This window comes from Falco naumanni, chromosome 4 (assembly GCF_017639655.2).
Source record: "Falco naumanni isolate bFalNau1 chromosome 4, bFalNau1.pat, whole genome shotgun sequence".
Lineage (NCBI taxonomy): Eukaryota > Metazoa > Chordata > Aves > Falconiformes > Falconidae > Falco > Falco naumanni.
In genome coordinates this window covers 104,187,852-104,209,011 of record NC_054057.1, presented here as the reverse complement: position 1 = coordinate 104,209,011, position 21,160 = coordinate 104,187,852, and the positions used below count along the sequence as shown (strand labels likewise).

The following is a 21,160-nucleotide window of genomic DNA, read 5'->3' as shown; positions in this document are numbered from 1 at the left end:
AATTACTGCTGCAGAAAACGTAGAGGTGCTCTTTACCACAATAAGCCAGAGAGGTTGCTTCTTCCATTAGTAAATCTAATAGCATCCAAATAAAATATCTCCATATGCAGACGGTGTAACTCCTAAACAGGAGCTTTTTTATTTCTTCCCTAAAGTCCAGAACTGATAGGTAGGCAAATTCAAAATGCCTGAGGATTTCTCAAAAACCATGTCTTGTCATTCTTCAGTTTCAGCTCAGAGACCCTGCCACCAGGACAGTGTGTGTGCATTGTCAGGGACACTGCACGTTGCTTTGGCTTATAGATCTAGAGGACAGTTGTTGGGTTTTTTTTACTCTTCATCATCATGGCATGTTCACCTAAGAAAGCAACTGTGTGGGCTGGTGTGCTCTGGAGGAAAGCTCCTTATTCCTAGGGAGCAAACAGGTGTGCGAAGGGAAGATTTTTTTAGAGGTGATGGGTAAGGGACTTTGCAGCACTGATTTGGAAGCATGCAGCTCATGGAGAGGCTAGAATAAAGTTACTGAAAAGCAGTGTTTGTGGTAATCTAGAAAGTAACATATTTAGCTCTCAAGGCAGCAGGTAAATCATTGCATATAAACCCTTTCTCGTTTATTTTCTGTTTTCCCTAGCTGCATTGGGGTTTTGGTTTATGCAATAATGAGACCTGTTTTTGAAGGGGATTTAAAACATCTTTTGGATGACTTTAAGGGGGAGAGCTCCAGGCCAATTCTTAAAGCCGTGACTGACCTAGGGCTTCTATTAGAGAAAATTTATTACCTTGCAAGGGGTGCCTGGACATCAATGGACAACCAGAGGGAAACACAGAGTACTGCATCTGTGTGTTCCCATTGAAATAGGTTAGTGATCAAACGAGCTGTCATTCTTCTGCTAGTTCTAATTTCTGATGCAGTTTCTGGTGCTAGTTTAGAATGCAGCCCAACACAGAATAGCAAGCAGAAGCAGAATGAATAGTGTAGGGAAAGTGGGGCTTTCTTTTTTTTTCACTTTGTTATCATATGTATAATTGTTGATGTATCTAAACACTAAACCCTGGTCTAACTTCAGTTAAATCCAGCTGGGAACATAGTCCTTATCTTCCTGTGCCGTAGTCAGTTACACTGTTTATCCCACAGAGTAAGATCCAGATTGCTACTCAGAGAGCTATTTTACTATGAAGGATGCTGAAAGCTCCTATCTTACGTATGTCAGCAACTTGCCTACAGTTGTGTGGCAGGAGTCTCGGCCTATGCAGTTGAAAATAAAATCTGTAAGGGCATTGTTCAGCATATAGTAGAACTACTGAAAATGAAGAAACGAAGAAAATTCAGTACTATTTATGCCAAATGAGTGTAGCAGAGACCTCAGAGTTCAAAGAATTACAGAAAATGAAAATAAAGGATTTGACACACATTTCCTTCATTTCAGCTCCGAAATGCAATGGTGAATCGGAAAACCGGGAAATTCTCCATGGAAGTGAAGAAGACAGTGGACAAAGGGGTAAAATGTATAAAATATTATTCCAATGGTATAAAGCAAGCAGTTCATTTTTTCAACGATTTTTAAGGTTCCATAAATAAGATTCACTGCAGTATATATATATTTTTTTACTCACTGAATGTAAACATTGCTTGTAATTTTATCAATGACTAACCACTTGATCTTTTATACATTTCTTATAGCAAACTAACTTCTTCTCCCCTCCCCTTCTGACTTTCTTGCTCTGCATCTAGAAGCGGGTATTGGTGATGACAAATGACTACTATTATACAGACATCAAGGGTACTCCATTCAGGTAGAGCTGACCATAATAAATGGACATTTCATCAGACTCATTGGATTTGCATTTATACATAGATTGTGAACTCATTAAAAGCTCATCAGCAAAATCTGACAATGAAATATCCCTGGACAATGCTGAAAATAGCAAGGAAAAGGAGCCTACCAGCATTCCTTTCAGCATTTCCAGAGATGGAAAGTTTGTGCAAGCTCACACAGGCAAACTCACAGTGTTTGTCATGGCTTACGTTTCATTAAAAAAAATATTCAGTTGAGGTTTACATTGAACGAAAGGCTTTTGCAAGTACTTGGAGAGCTATAAATACTGTAATCCATTTAAGTAACTACATATTGAGCCTCATTTTGATTTTTTTCCACAACAAAAATGTAATGTAAAATGAGATAGTATTTCATTTCCAATTTGAGGTTTGGATATTTTTTTTCTCTGAACTACCTTCAGTGTATTTGTATAACTAAAACTGAGTAAGTCAGCCATGTTATTTTGGCATGCATCTTAAGAGGGAAAAAAAAAAAAAAAGAGAGACAGGAAGTCACTTTTAAAATGCTGATACTTGAATTAGAAATAATCCATTAATAAGAGAATACTAACTGTACCTTATGCTTAAAGCAGGAGGCTGATAGTTGCAACACTCAATTGAAATTTTCTTCAATGGAACCATTTCACAGAACTTGAGCTACATTTCCACATAGAGAAATATAGACACGTTTCTCTGATCTCTAAAATGTTCTTGTTAAAATTTACATATGGATGGTAAAACTTGGTGTGGTTTTTTTTTTTTTATTTTAATTTTTTTTTTGGGGGGGTTGTTTTTCGGTTTGGTTTTTTGGGGGTTGTTTTTCTGTGGCACTGTCATTCATAGCCTGTTTAGTAAACAGATATGGGGCTACATATATTCATGCAGGGCAATTTCTGATTCTTAGGACAGAAATATATTAGGAAACGTGTCCTGTGTTTTTCAGCATGGTCTGTATGCAGTTTTGATGGTTAGGAGTACAGATTCAGGAAGACAACAGGGACCACATTTATTAAAACGTACGCTCTAGTGCCAAAGAGGTTTACTGTTCATCCCATTTCCAGATTGACCTGTTGATTGTAGCAACTGATTGTGCTCTTGGAGTTGGTGTCTCTGCGTGTACTTAGTGTCATGCACTCTCAGTCTTATTTATTACTGGCAGGTTCCTAGCCTGATACGATCCCCTTGAATTAATGAATGCCAGAAGGTATTCTGTGTATGTATTCAATAGGAAGAGGTGTGGGATCCCCCAACCAGTTCATTAAACTTGAATAGTTTAAATGGTAGACTAAAAACCAAACCAAAAATGGGTATGTAACTGCTGAGAGTTTATAAAGCTGAAGTAAATGCAAAAAAAGTTAAACTAGCTAAAAATATGAATCACAGAAAAATTAGCCCAAGAGGAGTCATGATGCTGTTGTCACATATGATTTTTTTTTTTCCTCTCAGTAGCTCCATTGGATCCCACACTTACATAGTTTCCCAACAGCTTAGTCTGATTTACAAAAGAATGTCCTCCATTGCAAGGCCATGGGCATGTTCAAGGCTCAGCTGAAGAGATCTCATGCTGGGTGAACAGCAGTGAGCTTAGAGGGGCTCGTTTATTATTTTGCCAGATAATAATGGTTTACTGCACCTCTAAGCACACATAAATACAGCCAATTTTTGCAGCCACCTCAGAACTGGAACAACGTTGAAGCAGCTAGTTGAACAATAAATATGATCAGTGAGGGTCTGGAAACAAACAGTTTTAAAGTTAATCATAGTACATCAGCTGGATTTGTTAGAAATGAAAATGTCCGTTATCGTTTGCCTCACAGATTTCAAGGTCTGCTTTGTTTCTCTGCACAGTTTAGGTGTGGCTCTCTCTAGAGGACATGGAAAATATTTCTTCAGAGGGAATGTAACTGTAGAAGAAGGTAAGATACCTACCTTCTCATGTTGCTTACACAGTAGTTTTATTGTTGTTTTGGTAGACCTAAAGCTTGTATGTTCATCTGCAGATTCCATAAGGGAATTCTGTTTGTTTTGTTGGTTTTTTTTTTTCCTTTAAAGATCTTTTACTTCATGGGATTTTTTCCTCATTTATATTAAGTGTATTCAGACTGTTTGCAAATCTTCTTTAGGTGAGGATCATCTTCTGTCCTCCTCTCTCATTCCAGAGAATCACTCAGGGTCCAATGTTAATTATTTGTGGTGTTTTCTGAATGAAGTGACCACTAAGAGCACTGTAATGGCTATGACTTCTTTTGTTCACAGACTATACATTATGAAATCTTTCAGAGCTTTAACTACACTGTCTACAGGGAATTACATTTTGCATTTTTATAATAACAGTCAAAGTAACTAAGAGAAGAACTGTTCTTTCTTCATGGTTTTTCTTTTTGTTAGCTCCACAATTAAAATGAGTGGAGTCAGCTCTGAGTGGTAATAAATTTGTTTGCAACAAGATAAAAAACAAAGGTTCCTGAAGATAGAGGGAATAGCAGAGGCATTTCGGAAGAGTGGAGAGCTGGTTAAGAACTTTTAGCAGTTGCTGAGCAAAAAAATGTTTCAATAGAGGAGTGCGTTCTGATTTTGTGCTTAAATTTTCATTTCCAATTCTGCTTCTTGTTTTCTCAGTGATGTTAAACAAGATAGTTCATTTCTTCAGGTCTTTGTTCCTCAGATATTTTGGGGCATGAATATGTTCCTGTACCCAGGAGAGATGTTAAAAGTACTTTACAGTTTGAGTCACTTGCACAGCAAATACACGTCTAGATAGAAAGAGAGCACAGCAGACTTGGAGCTGCTTGCTCTCCAAACTGTTCCCAACGTGCCTCTCGCCTCTTTTCTTTAATCCAGCCATACATTCTCAGCCAGTCTGTCTGATATTTCCTCCTGGACGTATCACCAGAAACATTGACATACTCATAACTAACTCTTCCTTTTCTCCCGCTGTTACTTTCAGTGATTTTCTGTCTCCGACACCTCACTGTCCTCCCCAGGGACTATAACTACAGTCCTACTTTTGACTTCCCTGCTTTCCTTAATCACTGTAGCTCTGTCATTGTTTATCATGTACTTCAGGAGTTTAAACCTAGACCCTGCCCTCTGAACCCTGTTTGCTTATTGTTTATTGATAAGTGTTTTAAGAGTTTTTAAAATTTCCAAAGTACATTTTTATTGTGCTATATAACTAATGATACAATTCTTATTTACAGGCATTTGCATGACCTGTTAGTACAATAAACCTATTCTGAACAAACCCATAAATTGCTGTTTGTGTTCATGGGCTGTGTGCTTAGGTTTTGAGGGATTTGTCCTTTTAAAAGGTATTTCTTTTAAGAGGAAGAGAACAACTGTCATGACATGAGAAATACCTATTTTAGCATGAAGAACTTTGCTAGCCAAATAGAGCAAGAGGTTACAAATAGGAGTCTGTTACCGTTGTGTATTTCTCTTCGCTCAAGTGTTCTTCTAAACTTCAAATTTATCATGCGAGTAATTTGTATAAGTTAAACATATCAGCACAAAAAAAAAAAAGTTTTTCTACCTTTTCAGTTTTAGATCTGATTTTGTTGGCTTTTGACAATTTGTTAGACTCTAAAGTGTATTCGAACATAGTTTACTGTGATTTATTACATTGTGGTAATAATGCACTTTCCAAGAAGGAAGGGTTTATGTTATGGAGTGTATGTAAATAACCATCTGTTACCCAGACTGCTCCCTAAATAACCCATTATTATTCCTGTTACAGGTTTGCATGATTTAGAACACCCTGATGTATCTTTAGCAGATGAATGGTAAGCCTTAAACAAAGCATGAAATTGGTGTCTGCTACCCTTCTTGGTTTCATGTTGTTTGTGCTTGCTGAACCCAATTCTTTATGTTCAAAGACAAAAAGAGATCATTCTTATATGTATTAACATTTTAATGTTTTCACAACTTGTTCACAGGTCCTATTGCAACACTGACTTACATCCTGAACACCGTCAAATGACTCAGTTAGAAGCAATTAAACGCTACCTCACAGGAAAAGAGCCATTGCTCCAATGCAAGTATTTTGTTAAATATACATGTTGTGGGCTTTACTCCAGTTAAAAACTGTTGTACTGTACCTTCTACAAAATGCAAAGCTACTTAGTTTAACCAGTGATAATTGAAAGAGGATTGCTTGGCTGATGTTACTTTGGAATTTCACTGGTTTTGAGCCTTTTCCAGGGTCAATAAAGACATTGACAATACAAATTGCTGGCTTTTATGGTAAACAATATGCCACAACTAAACATTCAAGTTCCTGTTCAGATGGTGTAGCTACACTATGGAATATTATCGCTCCATCTGGTTTTATAAGTTAAACAGTATAGGTCTGAATCTATCCTTGGATCAGGCCTCTAAAGAATATGCCAGATATTCCATGAGTGTTTTAGGGAGAATATGTATGCAATTAACATTTCTGAACTGAAAAGCAGGATAAAAAATATTCCAATGGATAAGTGCATACTTTGTCTATTTGCAGAAATGTGGAACTTTTGTGATGGTTAGTAGACCTAATTGTTTTAACCTTATGTTGTGTGCAAGTGTGAACATTAGATAATATGTACATGAATGCATTATGTCAAGGAGAGAATATTTTTTTGTTTTTAAACTAATATTGTTAGTGCAATGAAACAATATATGAAAAACTGCATTGTGATCAAACACGATGTAATATTACATAGTAAATGCTTAATAGCGCAAGAAGTTTGAATGCATATCACAGATAAAATATAGTATAGTGAAAAAATTATTGTTTAGTCATCTAAAAATAATTCTTTCTCTATGCATGTATGTTAACTGATTTTAATATATTGTAATAGGTGATAAAGAATTGATCCAGGAAGTTCTGTTTGATGCAGTCGTGAGTGCACCGATTGAAGCTTATTGGACCAGTCTAGCATTAAATAAATCAGAGTAAGCAAGCTTTGTGTCAGTCATTATGTGTCAGTCATGGGTGAATTTTTTGTTGGTGAATTGGTGGAATACCTATCAAATCCTAATATGCATGAAAACATTACATTAACCATTTGATCCTAAATACCACTGATTTTGAATTCAGTGTTAAGTGTTTATGTTGCTGTATACAACATGATGATTAATTCTTAGGTTACCCAATCTTCACAATATAACCAAGGAAATTGTATACTAACTACAACTTACAGTTCTGACTACTTCTAACAAACAGTTTAGAGAACCTGCGAAATTTAATGCAAAATTTACCAGAATTGTTGATGGAACTGGTAATTTGTCTAGGAATGGATTATATACAGAAAAACCTGCACTGATAAAACAAATAATTTGTTTAATCCTTTTGTTTGTTTGTTTTCCAGAACTAACTGGGATCTAGGTTTCTGTTACAGATAATCAGATTAGCTGTTCTTTTTTAGAGTTTATATGTTTTACTTAATTCATTTATGCTATGATGTACTAAGGTGTTAAGTAACAAGATGTTATATATATTAAAGAAAACAGGTCTTAAGATTAGCAGTTTGCATGAAATGCTGTGGTTGAAAGACAATTCTGGAGATTATCCTGATTAGAGCTCACTAAATTTAAACCATTTTTAAAAAGTTGAATGAATAAATATATTGCTGTAAAACACATACTTGTACTGAAGGAGTAAAATCAGTGTGGTAGGACCTAATGCATCATGCTAAGGATTATCCAGTCTCTTAGAAGATAAGAAATTGTTGCATGCTAATATGCTTAGACATTGATGAATTTATATATAGGCATAAGGTTCCTTGGAATCCTCATGCACAATGAAATAACAGATCCAGTAAACAGAAGGAAGAAGCTGCAGTGAAATGCAAGCAGGAGACTTTTGATCCCCTTTCATATTGTGACTTACATTAATGAGACAGGACATTTATTAAAGGACGAAGTATGAGACAGCAAGATGGCTGAGGCTGTGGTCCCTGGTTTTGTGGTAATATGTCTGAAGTTCTTGTAGCCATACAAGAACTAGTCTTAAAGTAGCTAGCTTGGTACTGATAACAGTGCAGCACCAGATTTCACCCTGAGCTGCATGCCACAATTATTATTTTTTTTTTTTGCAAAGTCTAGAGGCTAAAGCCTATCCTGATGGCAGCTAAATTTGACCCTGACCTAGCTGTATGAGATCTAGCTTAGGTTTTGCTTGCTTGGGCAACAGTCACACCTATGACTTGAAGCATAGATGTACCACAGAAGTGCTGAATGTACTGGGAGCAATATCTGGAGCTCCTGCCAGTCCTGAATCGCTGGGTGCCAGTGTTTATTAAATAATTGGTATGTAGCTATACCACACCTTTATATTCTATGGCTTCCATAAAATACCTTGCCACAAATCCTACCAAATTTACTGTCTTTGACTTTTAGTGACTCTTGGTCTGAATAAAATTTCTACTTCATATGGTTTTCAAAACCTATGTGACTTTAACTGCATTTAACACAAAAAGAAGTAAGGGATAAGGGAAATATACTTAAAATAATCTTTCTCAAAAATGTGTACACTTCTACTTTCTTTGACCAGTAGTATCGCTTTATCTGTTTACTGTCTGGAAATTTTATCTTTGCTTGTGTTCTGCTCTATTTCAGAAACTCTGACAAGGGAGTGGAAGTTGCCTTCCTTGGAACACGGACTGGACTATCTCGTATCAACCTGTTTGTGGGTCCAGAACAGCTTACTAATCAGTAAGTAACAAAGCTATGTTTGGCAGCCACATGAGAAAAGAAAAAAAATAATGTTTATTTTTAGGAAGCCCATCTGCTGTTTCTTCCAGGGTTTTACACTGGCTCACTTGAAACACGTAGAACAAGTTAGAAAGATTTTAGAGGATGCCTTAGATGCTTTCTTCAACTGGAACATTTGGGATAATGAGCTATTTTACACCTGTAGCCCATACATTTACTTTCCCCCCACTCCCTTGGAGTTAGCATCACATCTTTATATTCTTCAGAGCAGAATTATGAATATGTTTCATCTGCAGATAATGAAGTTTAGTTTGGGATTGTTTGTCGGTTTTGGTTTTTTTTACTGTCTCATCTGAAAACAAGATCTGTAGGTTTTTTCAGGGTTTTTACATCATTTTCATGGAAGATTTTTTGGTGTTGAAATAAAGCCAAGTGACAGAAGTGGGCTGGGTGAAAGTAATCAGGAGATCTCACAATTCAAGAGTTTCTTATTTTGCTTAGAGAAGATGTAATCTAGTGGAGGTATATGTTTCTTAAAACGGAGAGCTATAAAATAGTCTCAAAATTAATGACCTTTTCAGACAGCAGTTTGATAGTGTCAGGCAAATCTGTATGCATTATGAATGTAAGAGAAAATCTGCATGTGATGTTTATGATAAACAACATATAATTTTATATTCAAGAAACTTAGTTTATCTGACCACAAAATATTGTTGTAGTGTGAGTGGCCTGACAGGTGAGATCATCAGTACTACAGTTTGCTACTGTCAGACAGCAAACCAGTAGCACGAAGACCATGCTTGCTCTTTTCCCTGACATAACCCCCTCTGTCAACATTCCCTGAGAATATTGATGAATAAAGTATGTAGTTGTCACTACCACCCCTTACATATTATTTGGAAAGTAAGCTGTTAAATTACGTTTTTGCATTACTTGAGTAAATGCCAGTGGCAGCAAACTACCAAATCTCCAGTGCCTTTTCCACTTTGTACAGTTCACAGTTCTTGCATTGTGCTGAAGAGAAAAAGGGTTTTTAGACTAAGCATTTTTATTTGTACACATTACTGCAATGTTTTTAGTGATACTTAGAGGCACTATTTTTTTTAGTACTTTTTCCATCCTTCACAAGAAAAGCAGTTGTGAGTGTCTCACAACCAATTATTAGGGGCTAAAGATGACCCTTTTGTTGAACAAATGGTATTAGAAAATTTGTCCAAATCCATTTTCTTTCCCAAAAGATTGCATTTTTTCCCCCTTGACTTTCAAAGCTAGATACCATTTTTTGTTACGCAAATAAAAGTATTTTCTTTCTCTCTTCTTTCTCAAGAGATTTCCTGACCGCTGAAGATAAGGAGAACATTTTTAATGCTGACCATTTTCCACTCTGGTACAGGAGAGCTGCCGAGCAAATACCTGGGAGCTTTGTCTATTCAATCCCATTTAGTACAGGTTAGTATAGTTTTGTCATTCTCTAAATGCTGAGCCATGTATGATGCTGAAAGGAATTCAAATATGTCAGTACCAAATAGGCTCTGTAGCCAATCTGAAATGTTCACCTAAAAAATGCATGGAAATTTACTGGTCCTTTCAACAGCTGCATTTTTTACAGGTCTCCAAGTGAAACCCCAAGATGTGGTATAACAGGTTTCATTTAATATTTGCACAGGCTGAACTCACAGCCTAGTATTTTAAGCAAAACAAGTCTAACAGAGCAAGTGTCCACATTAATGAGAAGCCCTATCAGTTGTCACCTTTGTTGCCACTTTTAGTGGAGAAGGCAAAAATTGATTACTAATTTTGGTGTTTTAAGCTCATTGTTGGGATGCTGGGGAATTTTGAAACGACAGTGCCTGTATGTTCTGCACATACATAGAATGTGATGTTAGCTGTCTTATTTTCTAAGCACTAAATCCATATGGACTGTGATTTCAAACCAAGGGAAAAAAGCTCAAATTCTTCATTCTGCAATATGTTATTTCAATTTGGTTGTTTTTGTTTTTGTTTTTCCTTAATACACCCTGCAGAAACTGCAAACAAAAGCAATGTAGTGACAGCCAGTACTGCTATTCAACTTCTGGATGACAGAAAATCTCCAGTTGTTGCAGGTAAAATTATATTTTATTTCTTTTGATCATTTTTTTATTTTTAAGCCGTTCCTCACTTTGTCTTTTGGGTTAGCAGAAATTTAACATAGGAATATCATCTTTTAAGAAGAGAGGAGGAAGGAAAGATGCCATTGCACCTATAAGATACAATTGAATGACAGCACAGAGAACACTTAATGCCTCCTCTCCCTAAGAACTCGATCCTTTATTATTTGACTTTCTAAGCTCCCTGTGAGCTATGGAGTTTGACTTAATGGAAATAACCAATATGAGTGAAGAATTTTTAGTAGACACAACTCTATATTATCTTAAATCAGAATATATTATAGAAAGAAAAAGGAAATAGAAGAAATGACTAGTTAATGTACAAAGGTTCCACCCAGTGTTCAGGCTTGAAAATCCTGTCCTAGAACAAATGATGAAGTGGTCATTTTGTCTAGATTATCAGAAATGTGATTTCATCAGAGCATATAAATTGAATAACAAAGCTCTGCAGTGTATCAGCCAAGACTATAACAGTACCTAAAGACTAAAAGGTCTGACGACTACAGATTAGAGGTAAACTATACAGATTTAAAAAACAGAGTAATTGATTTTTAAATTGTTGGATATTCCTCACTCAAGTTCAGATGCTCTTCTGAACAGTTTTCTCTAGTTCCCGATGGTTACTGACTTTGAAGAGGGAATTAATTTAGGGAAGTCTTATGGTTTATTATGCCAGAAACCAAGCTGTCTTATCTCAGGGAAATTTAGGTACCTACCACACAAAGCAAGAACCATCCTGTTTTTCTCGTATTTAAAATATGATTGAAAAGACAGCAAGATACAGTGAATAGAATCCTGAAAGAGCAAGAATGTGCCAGATAATTGACAAATCTCTAATCTGTTTTCTCAAACAGAATATCTCCTCTGATAATAATAGATTTTATAATGTCAATAGGAAAGCACCCTTCTGACTCCAGCTTGCATGAATACATTCTTCACAACTTACTGAACTCTTCCAAAATATAACAGGAAACCCTAATTATGACTTCATACTCCTGTTAGAACAGCTTTTCTTAACTAATGTAAATTTAGATATCTGCAAATTGCTGAAGATGTAATTTTGAGTTTTCACTGTACAATGAAGAAGGTTGACATGTTATTTCTAGAATGCTCCATCATTTGGCATTAACAAAATGCTCACTGTGCAGTTTACCGTCATATGTAAAATGTGTAAAGTTAATAGGCCTCCTAAAATTTATTCTTTCCTCACTAGTGTTTGCAATATAGTGTTGGCTTCAAGAAGTTATTGCACATAACCAACTCTAATACTGTGTCAACAAGCTTTGGGGATGTGTTTGTAGTAATTGTAAAAGAGAGAGGCAGATATCACTTTCATTTCTTAATTATGTTTAATATTGAATTAAAAATTACTTGGATTTTCTATCTAAAATAAAGACAGGGTCTTCAAAGCTTTTTAATACCAAAGATTTCCATGATATCTATATATGTGTAATGCCATGAAAAACACAAGCAGTGTGTTTACATTCTGAAGCACATAATTGATTTTTTTTACTTTTATTTCTGTAAAGTGTGCACTAGATGTTTTTCAGTATGAAGCATTTTTAAGAATTTGCTTTGAATACCATTTCACTTCTCTCTTTTATGGTTGCCTGCTTTCAAGTTTATTTGGTTGGGCTTTGTTTGTTTGGTGTGTTTTTTTTTTTTTAATGGAGGTTTTGGGGGGTGGAGGGTGGGTCTTTTTGGATGTGTGCAAACTGTCTTCCATGAAGGTATCACTCAGCTGCAGCCGTTCAGAGACAAAAAAGTAAATGTATTATTTTTTGTCCTCTTTAAGTTGGAGATCATTAATGCAAGCTGTCAGTCCTACTTTTTCCATCAGAAAAGTTTCAACAATGCACCCAGCGTCTAGTTTAATTTTTAGGTTTTACTATAAGGTTGACAATATTCTGTTGTAAGCAAAATGTATTTGGAGGCAGAAGCTTGAGCAGTGGTAAATAAGAGAAGTCTGAAGATTTTACTAACCAGTCTTGGGAGACTAAAGTAGGATTACGGGTAACGTTTTCAAATACCTACATCTAGGTTATTTTTTTTTAAAGTGTCTCATTTTAATTTGTGTGAAGTAAATATTCCTCATCCCTATTTGGTCTGAGTGGATTACAGAAAGCAGCAGGATGGGATACATGTTTCATGTAAAATCACTCTCTTCCCTAGAAGGATTTAACTGAAAATAAAGCTGTGCCAGAATGTTCTTCATTGCAGATCACACCAGGAGTTTAAAACTGGCAAAGGGAAACTAGAACATTGTTATAAAGTGGAAACATGTATTAGACCTGCCAACAAGGGGAAGAAAAGGAACAAACCCAACTTGTAGTACAAAATCTGCAGTCTCTTCTATTTTCTATTCTTTGTAAAAGTTCGGGGTTTTGTTTTGTTTTGTTTTTTAATTCTGTTTTGTTTGTTTGTTAGTTTTATTGTTTTTAGCCAATTTAGTGTAGATTTGCTAAATCTACACTGAGGCTTATTGCAAGTAGGGAAGACTCAAACTCTTTAATATAGGTAGAAAATCCTAAAATCAATGAGTCTCCAGACATACTATAGAGAACTTGTGTCACTGCTGCCGTTTCACCATCTGTACCTACTAATAACCAGTTCACTGTCAGTATGTTTACTTACTGACAAAAAAAAAGTCTTTTCTTTTTCCCCTCCTGCCTCTTTTAATTGGGTGTTTTTGGTTGTTTGTTTTTGTTGGTTTTTTTTTTTTTTTTTTTTCTTAAATTAATGTAAATTTCTATAGAAAGTGTGGAAGGAAATAAGTAATATGTAAGTGTAGCAGCATCATATTTATTACTGGCTACACAGAGATCTATTTATCTGCAGGAGAGAAAGCGAGAATAGTACTGAATGCAGGGTTTTTTTAGATTTAAACACATTTATGCTCAAAATTTCTTTTTCTTAGTGTTGTCTATGACCACATCTTCTATATAAAATTTACACTGAAATGTTAAGTTTCCTCAAACAGTCTGTATTACAATGTGAAGGAGAATAAAAGATGGTGGATTTTTTATTTTTTATGTTTCCCAATATGATCTAAAAATTGTAGAATCACTCTAGTCTTGAAATACTAGGAGAGTCATGTAAGATCAGTATTCTTTTTGGTGGCCAAGATGAAGTCAGTCAACATAGGATATCTGAATTCAGGTAGTAATGTAGCTATTAAAAATTGAGCCAAGGTAACACCGAACCATCTCTTCTGATGCTCGTGTGAAAGGCAGTACAGTTCATGCTAACTGCTGATATAATTCAGCATTACAGTCTTGTATTCTTTGGTATTGCATGATGACTGAACTCATTTCAGGCCCTTTATTTGAATCTCTACTTTCAAGCAATGAATGTCAGGGCATCTGGGTAAGTGCAGCATAGGATTTCTACATGTTATGTACACGCTTCTTTTTATTTCCTTTTTTTTTTTTTTTTTTTTTTTTTGAGGAAACGTGATGGTTTTATCATTATGTTTTTGTGTTTTTGTTTAAAATTAATTTTTAAAGATACTGCTCACCTAGACAGTTCTAGGCAAGAGATGAGGACAGAAGCAAGCAAATGGAAGTCATCACGGAGTAAAGCAGGCTCTAAAAAACTGAAAAAAGTTTCTCTTGAGATTTAGATAGAGTGTGTACTTGAACCTTCATATATGTACTTCCATATAGATGCATTTTAGCTCAAAAGCTACAGTACAATAGAAGACCTTAAAAGCCCTTTGTGTCGAAAGAAGCTATCGCTGTTCACAAAACCCATGAAAATTAGCCCCTTGGGATATTTAATTAAAGATTACAGAGCTCACATAGTCTTTTTAGGGCAAAAATGTATTAAAGAACACTGAAGAAAATATCTGATGAAAATTATCAAGAGTTCTTAACTTTTCTTCATAGAACAAGCAGAAGCTGGAATTTCAAGCCTTACTGAAAAAGTCCATAGCAGGGCTTAGTAAAAAGCTCTGGACACCTAGTGAGAAGAATGAAGGACTAAATCATACACAGGCATAGTCTTTAGTCTCATAGTCATTTGAAATTTAGAGTTTGAACAAGATGAGAAGAAATAGTCCATTTTTGTTTAATACAAGGCTGCTTAAAAATTTAAGTACAAATTTTGCTTAATTCTTTTGTGCCTATTTTTGTGCAGACTCGTTATATACATCAATGGCTGAGGTTATAATTGACCTCGAGGTCATCTAGTCCAATCCCAGTGGGCTAGACCTTGAGCAGAATCTTGAGCTTGAGTAGGTTATCCAGAAGTGTCCAGTCAGGTCTTGAATATCTCCACAGATGAAGAGGGCACACCCATTCTGGGAAGCCTTTTCCAAGGTTAAAAATAAATAAATAAATATTGTTTTCTCTTTATTCTGAAACCACATCCATGTTGCAGAGAGGCATGCAAATTTTTCACAGAAAAACCATTAAATGTGCCTCCATTTCAGGCCATAGAATGGCAGTATGATACCATGTGAATATGAGTCATCTTAAAGATTACTGAAATTACTCAGTGTCTTTATATCACAGTCTTTTCATTTTAGCAAATGGTTATGCTGTCAGTTGCAAAGGACCTATGTACATAGATCTGGAAAACAAGCATATAAAAAAACGGTACAACTCTGAAACCTAGTTTGAATGTCATCAGCATGTTCTTTCCATGCTGGAAATGTTGCAAATGTTACCAAAGTAGGAGGAAGAAATACCTAAAGTAGTTTTGTATATATTTTCTTCCAAAATATTTTATATATTATCAGTTTTGTACTGGACTTCCTATTTATCATAGTTGAAATGAGGATATAGAAAACACGAAATGAGTCCTCCCTGCACACATGCTTTTCTGTGGGGTCTTAATCAAAACCAAGGAATATTTTAATTTGTTCATTTTAAAAACATTAAAAGCTTTACCAATACAGCCAGACCAGTAGTTTCTGAAAAGAAGCAAGACCTTGTTGTTCTGTGTGAACTTAACTGGAGTATAGCTAAATTAGAGAGAAATTAAAGTACCCCAGTAATCTGAAGATTGCTTGTATTCAGTGTAATGGTGGAAAGAAAAGAAATCCATGTTGTTCTTGTGTACAGGCATCTTTACAGTCATTTTCTATCAAAGAAGAGTGATTGCCTGGGATGTGCATTCAAGCATTACCATAGCTCTGTCAATCTACCCTGACTCATTCTTTTCTGCTGCTACATAAAAAGAACGATTGCAATAATTCCTGTTTAGACAGAAGAGAAAAATCAGTGCAGAAGGAACCCTGCTTTCCTTCACAATTGCAAGCTTCTTGATTGGTGTTTTTGTTTTTCTTCTGTGTTAAGCATTCCTGATACAGGTGGCCTGAAGATCAGCCATTCTCATAACCTCCTGTGGCAAAGGTTAGCAAAAAGTCTATAGCTCTTGTGAGAATACTAGACCCATAAGGGTCAGGGTCTACCATTCATGAATATGTTGAATAATAGTTATACTTTGTATGTAGTCCTTTCAAAGGAATAGATTTACTGTCAATTTCAGAATGATTAAGGACGGACAGATTTTTCTCACAGTCGCTATCTTCTGCTGCCAAGCCGTAAAAGCTGAAAAAAACCCAAACCGAAACCAAAATGGAGATACTTTCTACTACTGATGATTCATGTCTTTATATAGTATCCTGTCTTTATAATAGGTATGTTACACAGAAGGTTCCAGGAATCTGTCCTTAAATGCATGGCAGATGCATTTAATTCCATAGTAGATGGTGTTGTAACATAAGGGCATGGTAAGTGTTAGGTTACTCCCTCCTCTCTGCTACACAGTAATGCTGTGAGACTAATAGAAGTAATTTATCACATAAGAGATTTCTTGGAAAGAAACGTGTCCATATGGCTTAGCAGAATAAAAGAAACACCTACTACTGATTTCTGCGAAAACAGTAGATCATGCTTAAGTGTTATATTATATATGTATATATATCATTAAATATACACTAAAATATGTATCTAAAACATAATAACCAGGCCTTTGTAATCATATGTAGGAAGTGTTACTGACCCTGAAGAAAAGGCAGTCTAACCCTCTCCTGTTCACTGACAGTTTGATTTTTTGATTTTAAGTGCTTTTACCAAACATCCTCACTATCCAAACAAGGAATGTCGTTTTATACTGGCAAACAAATTGTCCCAAGCAAAGCCCACGGTCTTCTATCTTTCCAGCATTTAACTTTTCAAAGCTGGTCTGTTGTTTTTATAACCAGCCCATATACAAGTTTGTTTGGTTTTTTTTTCTCTAATCCCTGGTGAGAGATAGAGATTTTTTACAAGTGTCATCATCATCTATCACCTTCATTGTTCTCTTTTTTTATATAGCTGTAAGAACAAACATTAATATAAAAATAAATTCAGTTATTCAGTGTTAAATATTCCTAGTCAAGATGCTAAAAGTACCCCAGGTATGTTGAATGACACAATTTGAAGATTTAGATTCTCTTTTTGTTTCTCATCCATAAGCTAAAGAAGATATGGTAAAGAATTCACTTCATCAGTAATTTTTTAAAAATGGCATGCGATTTTGAATGCCTCTATTCTGGCCAGAGGAAAGTGACCTGATGATCCTGCTGTTTAAGATATTTCAAACTGTGCCTTGAAAACAGGAAAGACCTACAATCTTATATTGTTTTTAAAATACAAATATGTCTTATTGAGGCTGGTCACACTTCAGCTTTTTTTAATCTTCCTGTTTGAATCAGCCTCTACAGGACAGCAATTTGAAATGAAAACTTGTAAATATACCAGTTTTCCAGTAACTGAGGCTTCTGGTGATCTGGCTGTAAGTAAGGAAGATTATTTTATAATTTTGTGAAGGAAAATTTGCACATTGTAACTGAAAATAAATCCCTTTACAACACTAAATTGTTGTTCTTCATCCCCTTTTTTCCCTTTTTGATGTGTTAATAGTTAGATATATGCAACTTCAGCACTCCATTCAGGGTTTTTTTGAGTGAATTCAAATGAAGTTTGCATGCACATCTCTCTTTGAATAAGCTCCCAGAACATGCTTTGAAAAAGTGCATCCCAATAATTTAATCAAAAGTGGCTTGAAGTACTGATATTTCTAGGAGTGGCAGATACAGTAAACGTTAAATCTGCTATTGTTGCAATGGCACATAGAGTAAATATATCTGCTCTGCACTTATACTTTTTTCCACCCTTTTTTCTCACATGCATTGCTTTGGTATTGCTATATTATTAAAAAAATATTCAAGCAAATGTCAGTGTCATTCACAGTCCTTAAAATGTATGAATCCATCTATAAAATTGCATTTTAGTATGAAGGCCTAAGGGAAAATGAATATGCCATCATAATGACACACCAACCAAATTTTTGAAGCGTTCTAAAATAGATGTTTTCCTTGTCAGGCAAGACAGTGATTTACCTAATCTTTACTCCGCATTATAAGACACAGAAGATTATATTCAGCAGTAGCATGTAGTAAATCCCTCAAAATGCTTTTCGTGCTTTGGTGGAAAACTACTAGTTTACGTTTTTCCACTTTCCTGTTCATTTTGAATGTTATCTTCGTATTCATAAATCTAATACTAGCATATAGACTAATGTTTTCAGGGAAATAAAAATGTGTATTTGTACAGTCTGATATTGAACAACTCACAGACTTAGGTTAGGAGCCGTGACTTCGGAAACATGGTTTGTAGGTAATGCATGGAGAGGGGTAAGGTCCTCCAGAGAATACTTCAGAGCATGTGGTAAACCCCTGCCTCTCTCCATTGGCTCAATGGGGAATCTGAAGTTAGATGGCATATTCACATATTTGTATTAATTTTTATTTGTTCTCAATTCGTTTTGCCATACAGAATTAGTGTGTGGAATAAATGAATAACTGGGCTTCTTACGATCATTCTCTGCTGGTGTTGGCTTGAGAGTTTAACCCCTGTTTATCTAATTCTTGGTCTTTCCTCACCACTTGTTCTCAGAGAATCTGGGGCTCTGATAGGTGAATTAGAACAGTATCCCAGCATGTATATTATTAATATGTATCGTAAATTGCATGGACAATTCTGCTTTTTGCTTCTGGTTTGCTGTTGGGAATTTTTTGTTGGGTTCATTGGGTTTTCGTACTACATTATTTGGGTAGGAGGAAGATCCTTGTGATCTACTAGCAATCCGATTCTCAGGGCATTTAGCTAAATAACTCTGCTGCTAGCAAAATAAATCCCTTATTACTGAACAAGGCAGCAGATTAGCTGTCAGGTCCTGTTGAAAGCTTCAAATAATGCTGTGCAAGTATGAAGCTGCAATTACATAGTATATGAATACATTAACACCAGTTTAAGTACTGTGGATTAAGTAATTTTTTTCCACCCCCACCCCCAACAGAGTGTGTGTCCAACTATTAAGTGTTTTCTCATATGTTTGTTGTGTTTTGAAATGAGGATGGCAGCCTTATGCAAAAAGCCCAACGTACAGTGTATGTAGCCCTAAAACATTGGGGGATCCCTCTGTAATCACTAAGAGCTTTTATTGAAGGCAGTTATGAAGTATGTAGTCAGTGGTTTGTTTATTATGGGTTTCTAATTCCTACTTCTCCACTGTTGTGGTTTACTGCCACATCCAGCTGATTGATGTTACTGCCTCTGTCATCTGGGGAGCATACAGTCACGTTTCAGGTCGTATAAACCCAGGAAGTACCAAAACTCTCTTATGATAATTATTACTATGCCACTTTCAGCCAAGTTCAAAGATAAAGTTGTAAAAGTAGGCATGCTTTCTGGATGCTTAACTAAAGCCTGTGAGTCTTTGTCTTCTGGCCAGTAAAGATAAATGGTTTTTAGTAGGCAACAGTATTTTTTGTTAATGTTGTTAATGATAGATAAGCTAAGTATAATGTCACTAAATGTTGTACTTTGATATTCAAGAAGAGAGATCCTGATTTTTTTGGGACATTGTATCACTAGTGAGTAATGCAGCTGAATTTTGGTTGACTCTTTGCAAGCTCTGGATGGAAAGACACATATGGCAAGCAAGTATGTTTCAGTTTAAGCTTTGTTTCTTCAATATGGATACTGAGGACATTTTCTGTAAGGAACATCGGCATATTGTAGTTTTTAAGCTCTGTTCTAAATTGAAATTTTAGAAAACCTCTTTTTCTGAAAACAGAGTAATACGGTGAGCCTCTACATGAAAGACAGGAACACAACAATATGTGTCCTTTCTCTGTATTTTTAAAAACATTGCAGAGTAGCATGTCCTGATATTTTGTTGACTTTGGGAGGAAGAGTGTTTTTTGCAAAGATTAGAAAAAAATACTGTGCTCACTATAATACCTCTCATGAGATTGCTGGAAAAACAACAGATCTTTCTCAGGAACCTTTATCTGAAAAATAAATCTGTGCAGACAACTTATTTCAGCGGCAGATGTCCATTGCTAAGCTTTACAAATTAAGGGCAGTTCTGTGGGGAATCCCTAGATCCAGTCTTATACTTGTAGTTAATAATTGTTATGGACCATAAATTGTGCCTTTTATCTCTATTTTTCAGTAGCTGAACATTCTGTTTCCTCTACAGAAAAATAAATAATTTTGCATTTATTATTTAAACATTGAATCAATACTTCTGTGTTGAATGTCTGCTATTAGCTTATCAAGGAAAATAACTCAAATTTTGCTTTGTAAAATATTATTGCAATAAATAGATAAAAGACTAGAAGATGTAAATCTACACACTCAGATGACTTAGCTCTGAAAATAATTATTCATTAAGCTTTACTGAATCTTTCAAAGGAAAAAAAAAAAAAAGCAAACTTGCTTGTGAGCTGCATCATCAAGAGATCAGATTTAAAGAGCCTGAGTATAAATATTCTAAAAATTCTGTTACAATGATGTCTCAGCAGAAGTAATGTGCCCAGTCTAGGGTACCATATTTTAAACAAAATGTAGAAGAACTGAAAATGTTCCAGGGAATGCAGGAGGTAAAAATAAAGTTTGGAGAGTGTGGCCTTCTTTCAGGAAAATTTGAAACAGCTTGGTTTATTTAGTTCGGGACAGAGAAGAATGAACAGAGCCTAATAATAATATGAAGTACTTAGCAGTTAAAAAAAAAAAAAGACAGACAGTAATTGATTGTTTTCAATGTCTGCTAGATTTAGATTAAGACTGAGATGCTTAATTTTCTCTGGACATGAAAGTAACTGCAGCTGCAGGAATGAGCTTTAATATTTAGGTTGCAATTATTACTAAGTAGATAAGAGCAAGGGTTACATGACTCCTGCCATATAGCCTATTACTCAGTTGAGGCTGTTATTAGAATAGCTACAGAACTTGATCTTGGAATCCATCTGTTGGAAGGAGAGGGGAGGTCTCCAAATGCCACAACACAGCCTCCTTTTGCCCTTATTGCAGACTGTTACTCAGCCCTTCTCCTTAAGTCTTCTGCTCAATGGAATAAACTGGCAAGATTTTTACCAAAGCTTTAGGATAGATGCTCAGAAAAGCTCTTAAATTATAAACATTGTTGATTTCTGTATTAACTA

General features: G+C 35.4%; 1 protein-coding gene across 5 annotated transcripts in view; it reads left to right on the top strand.

Moving 5' to 3' along the window:
- CACNA2D3 (calcium voltage-gated channel auxiliary subunit alpha2delta 3) overlaps positions 1 to 21,160 on the top strand; it is a 468,514-nt gene that overhangs the window by 369,103 nt on the left and 78,251 nt on the right. For all 5 annotated transcript variants that reach the window (XR_005827594.1, XR_005827596.1, XR_005827595.1 and 2 more), the window contains 9 exons: positions 1,428 to 1,499; positions 1,733 to 1,794; positions 3,665 to 3,732; positions 5,553 to 5,598; positions 5,752 to 5,849; positions 6,655 to 6,748; positions 8,414 to 8,509; positions 9,837 to 9,958; positions 10,534 to 10,614. Coding sequence is in view for 2 of the 5 variants with exons in the window: in XM_040592380.1 (XP_040448314.1) it covers positions 1,428 to 1,499; positions 1,733 to 1,794; positions 3,665 to 3,732; positions 5,553 to 5,598; positions 5,752 to 5,849; positions 6,655 to 6,748; positions 8,414 to 8,509; positions 9,837 to 9,958; positions 10,534 to 10,614 (739 nt within the window). In the remaining 3 variants the exon portion in view is untranslated. The remainder of the gene's footprint in view (positions 1 to 1,427; positions 1,500 to 1,732; positions 1,795 to 3,664; positions 3,733 to 5,552; positions 5,599 to 5,751; positions 5,850 to 6,654; positions 6,749 to 8,413; positions 8,510 to 9,836; positions 9,959 to 10,533; positions 10,615 to 21,160) is intronic.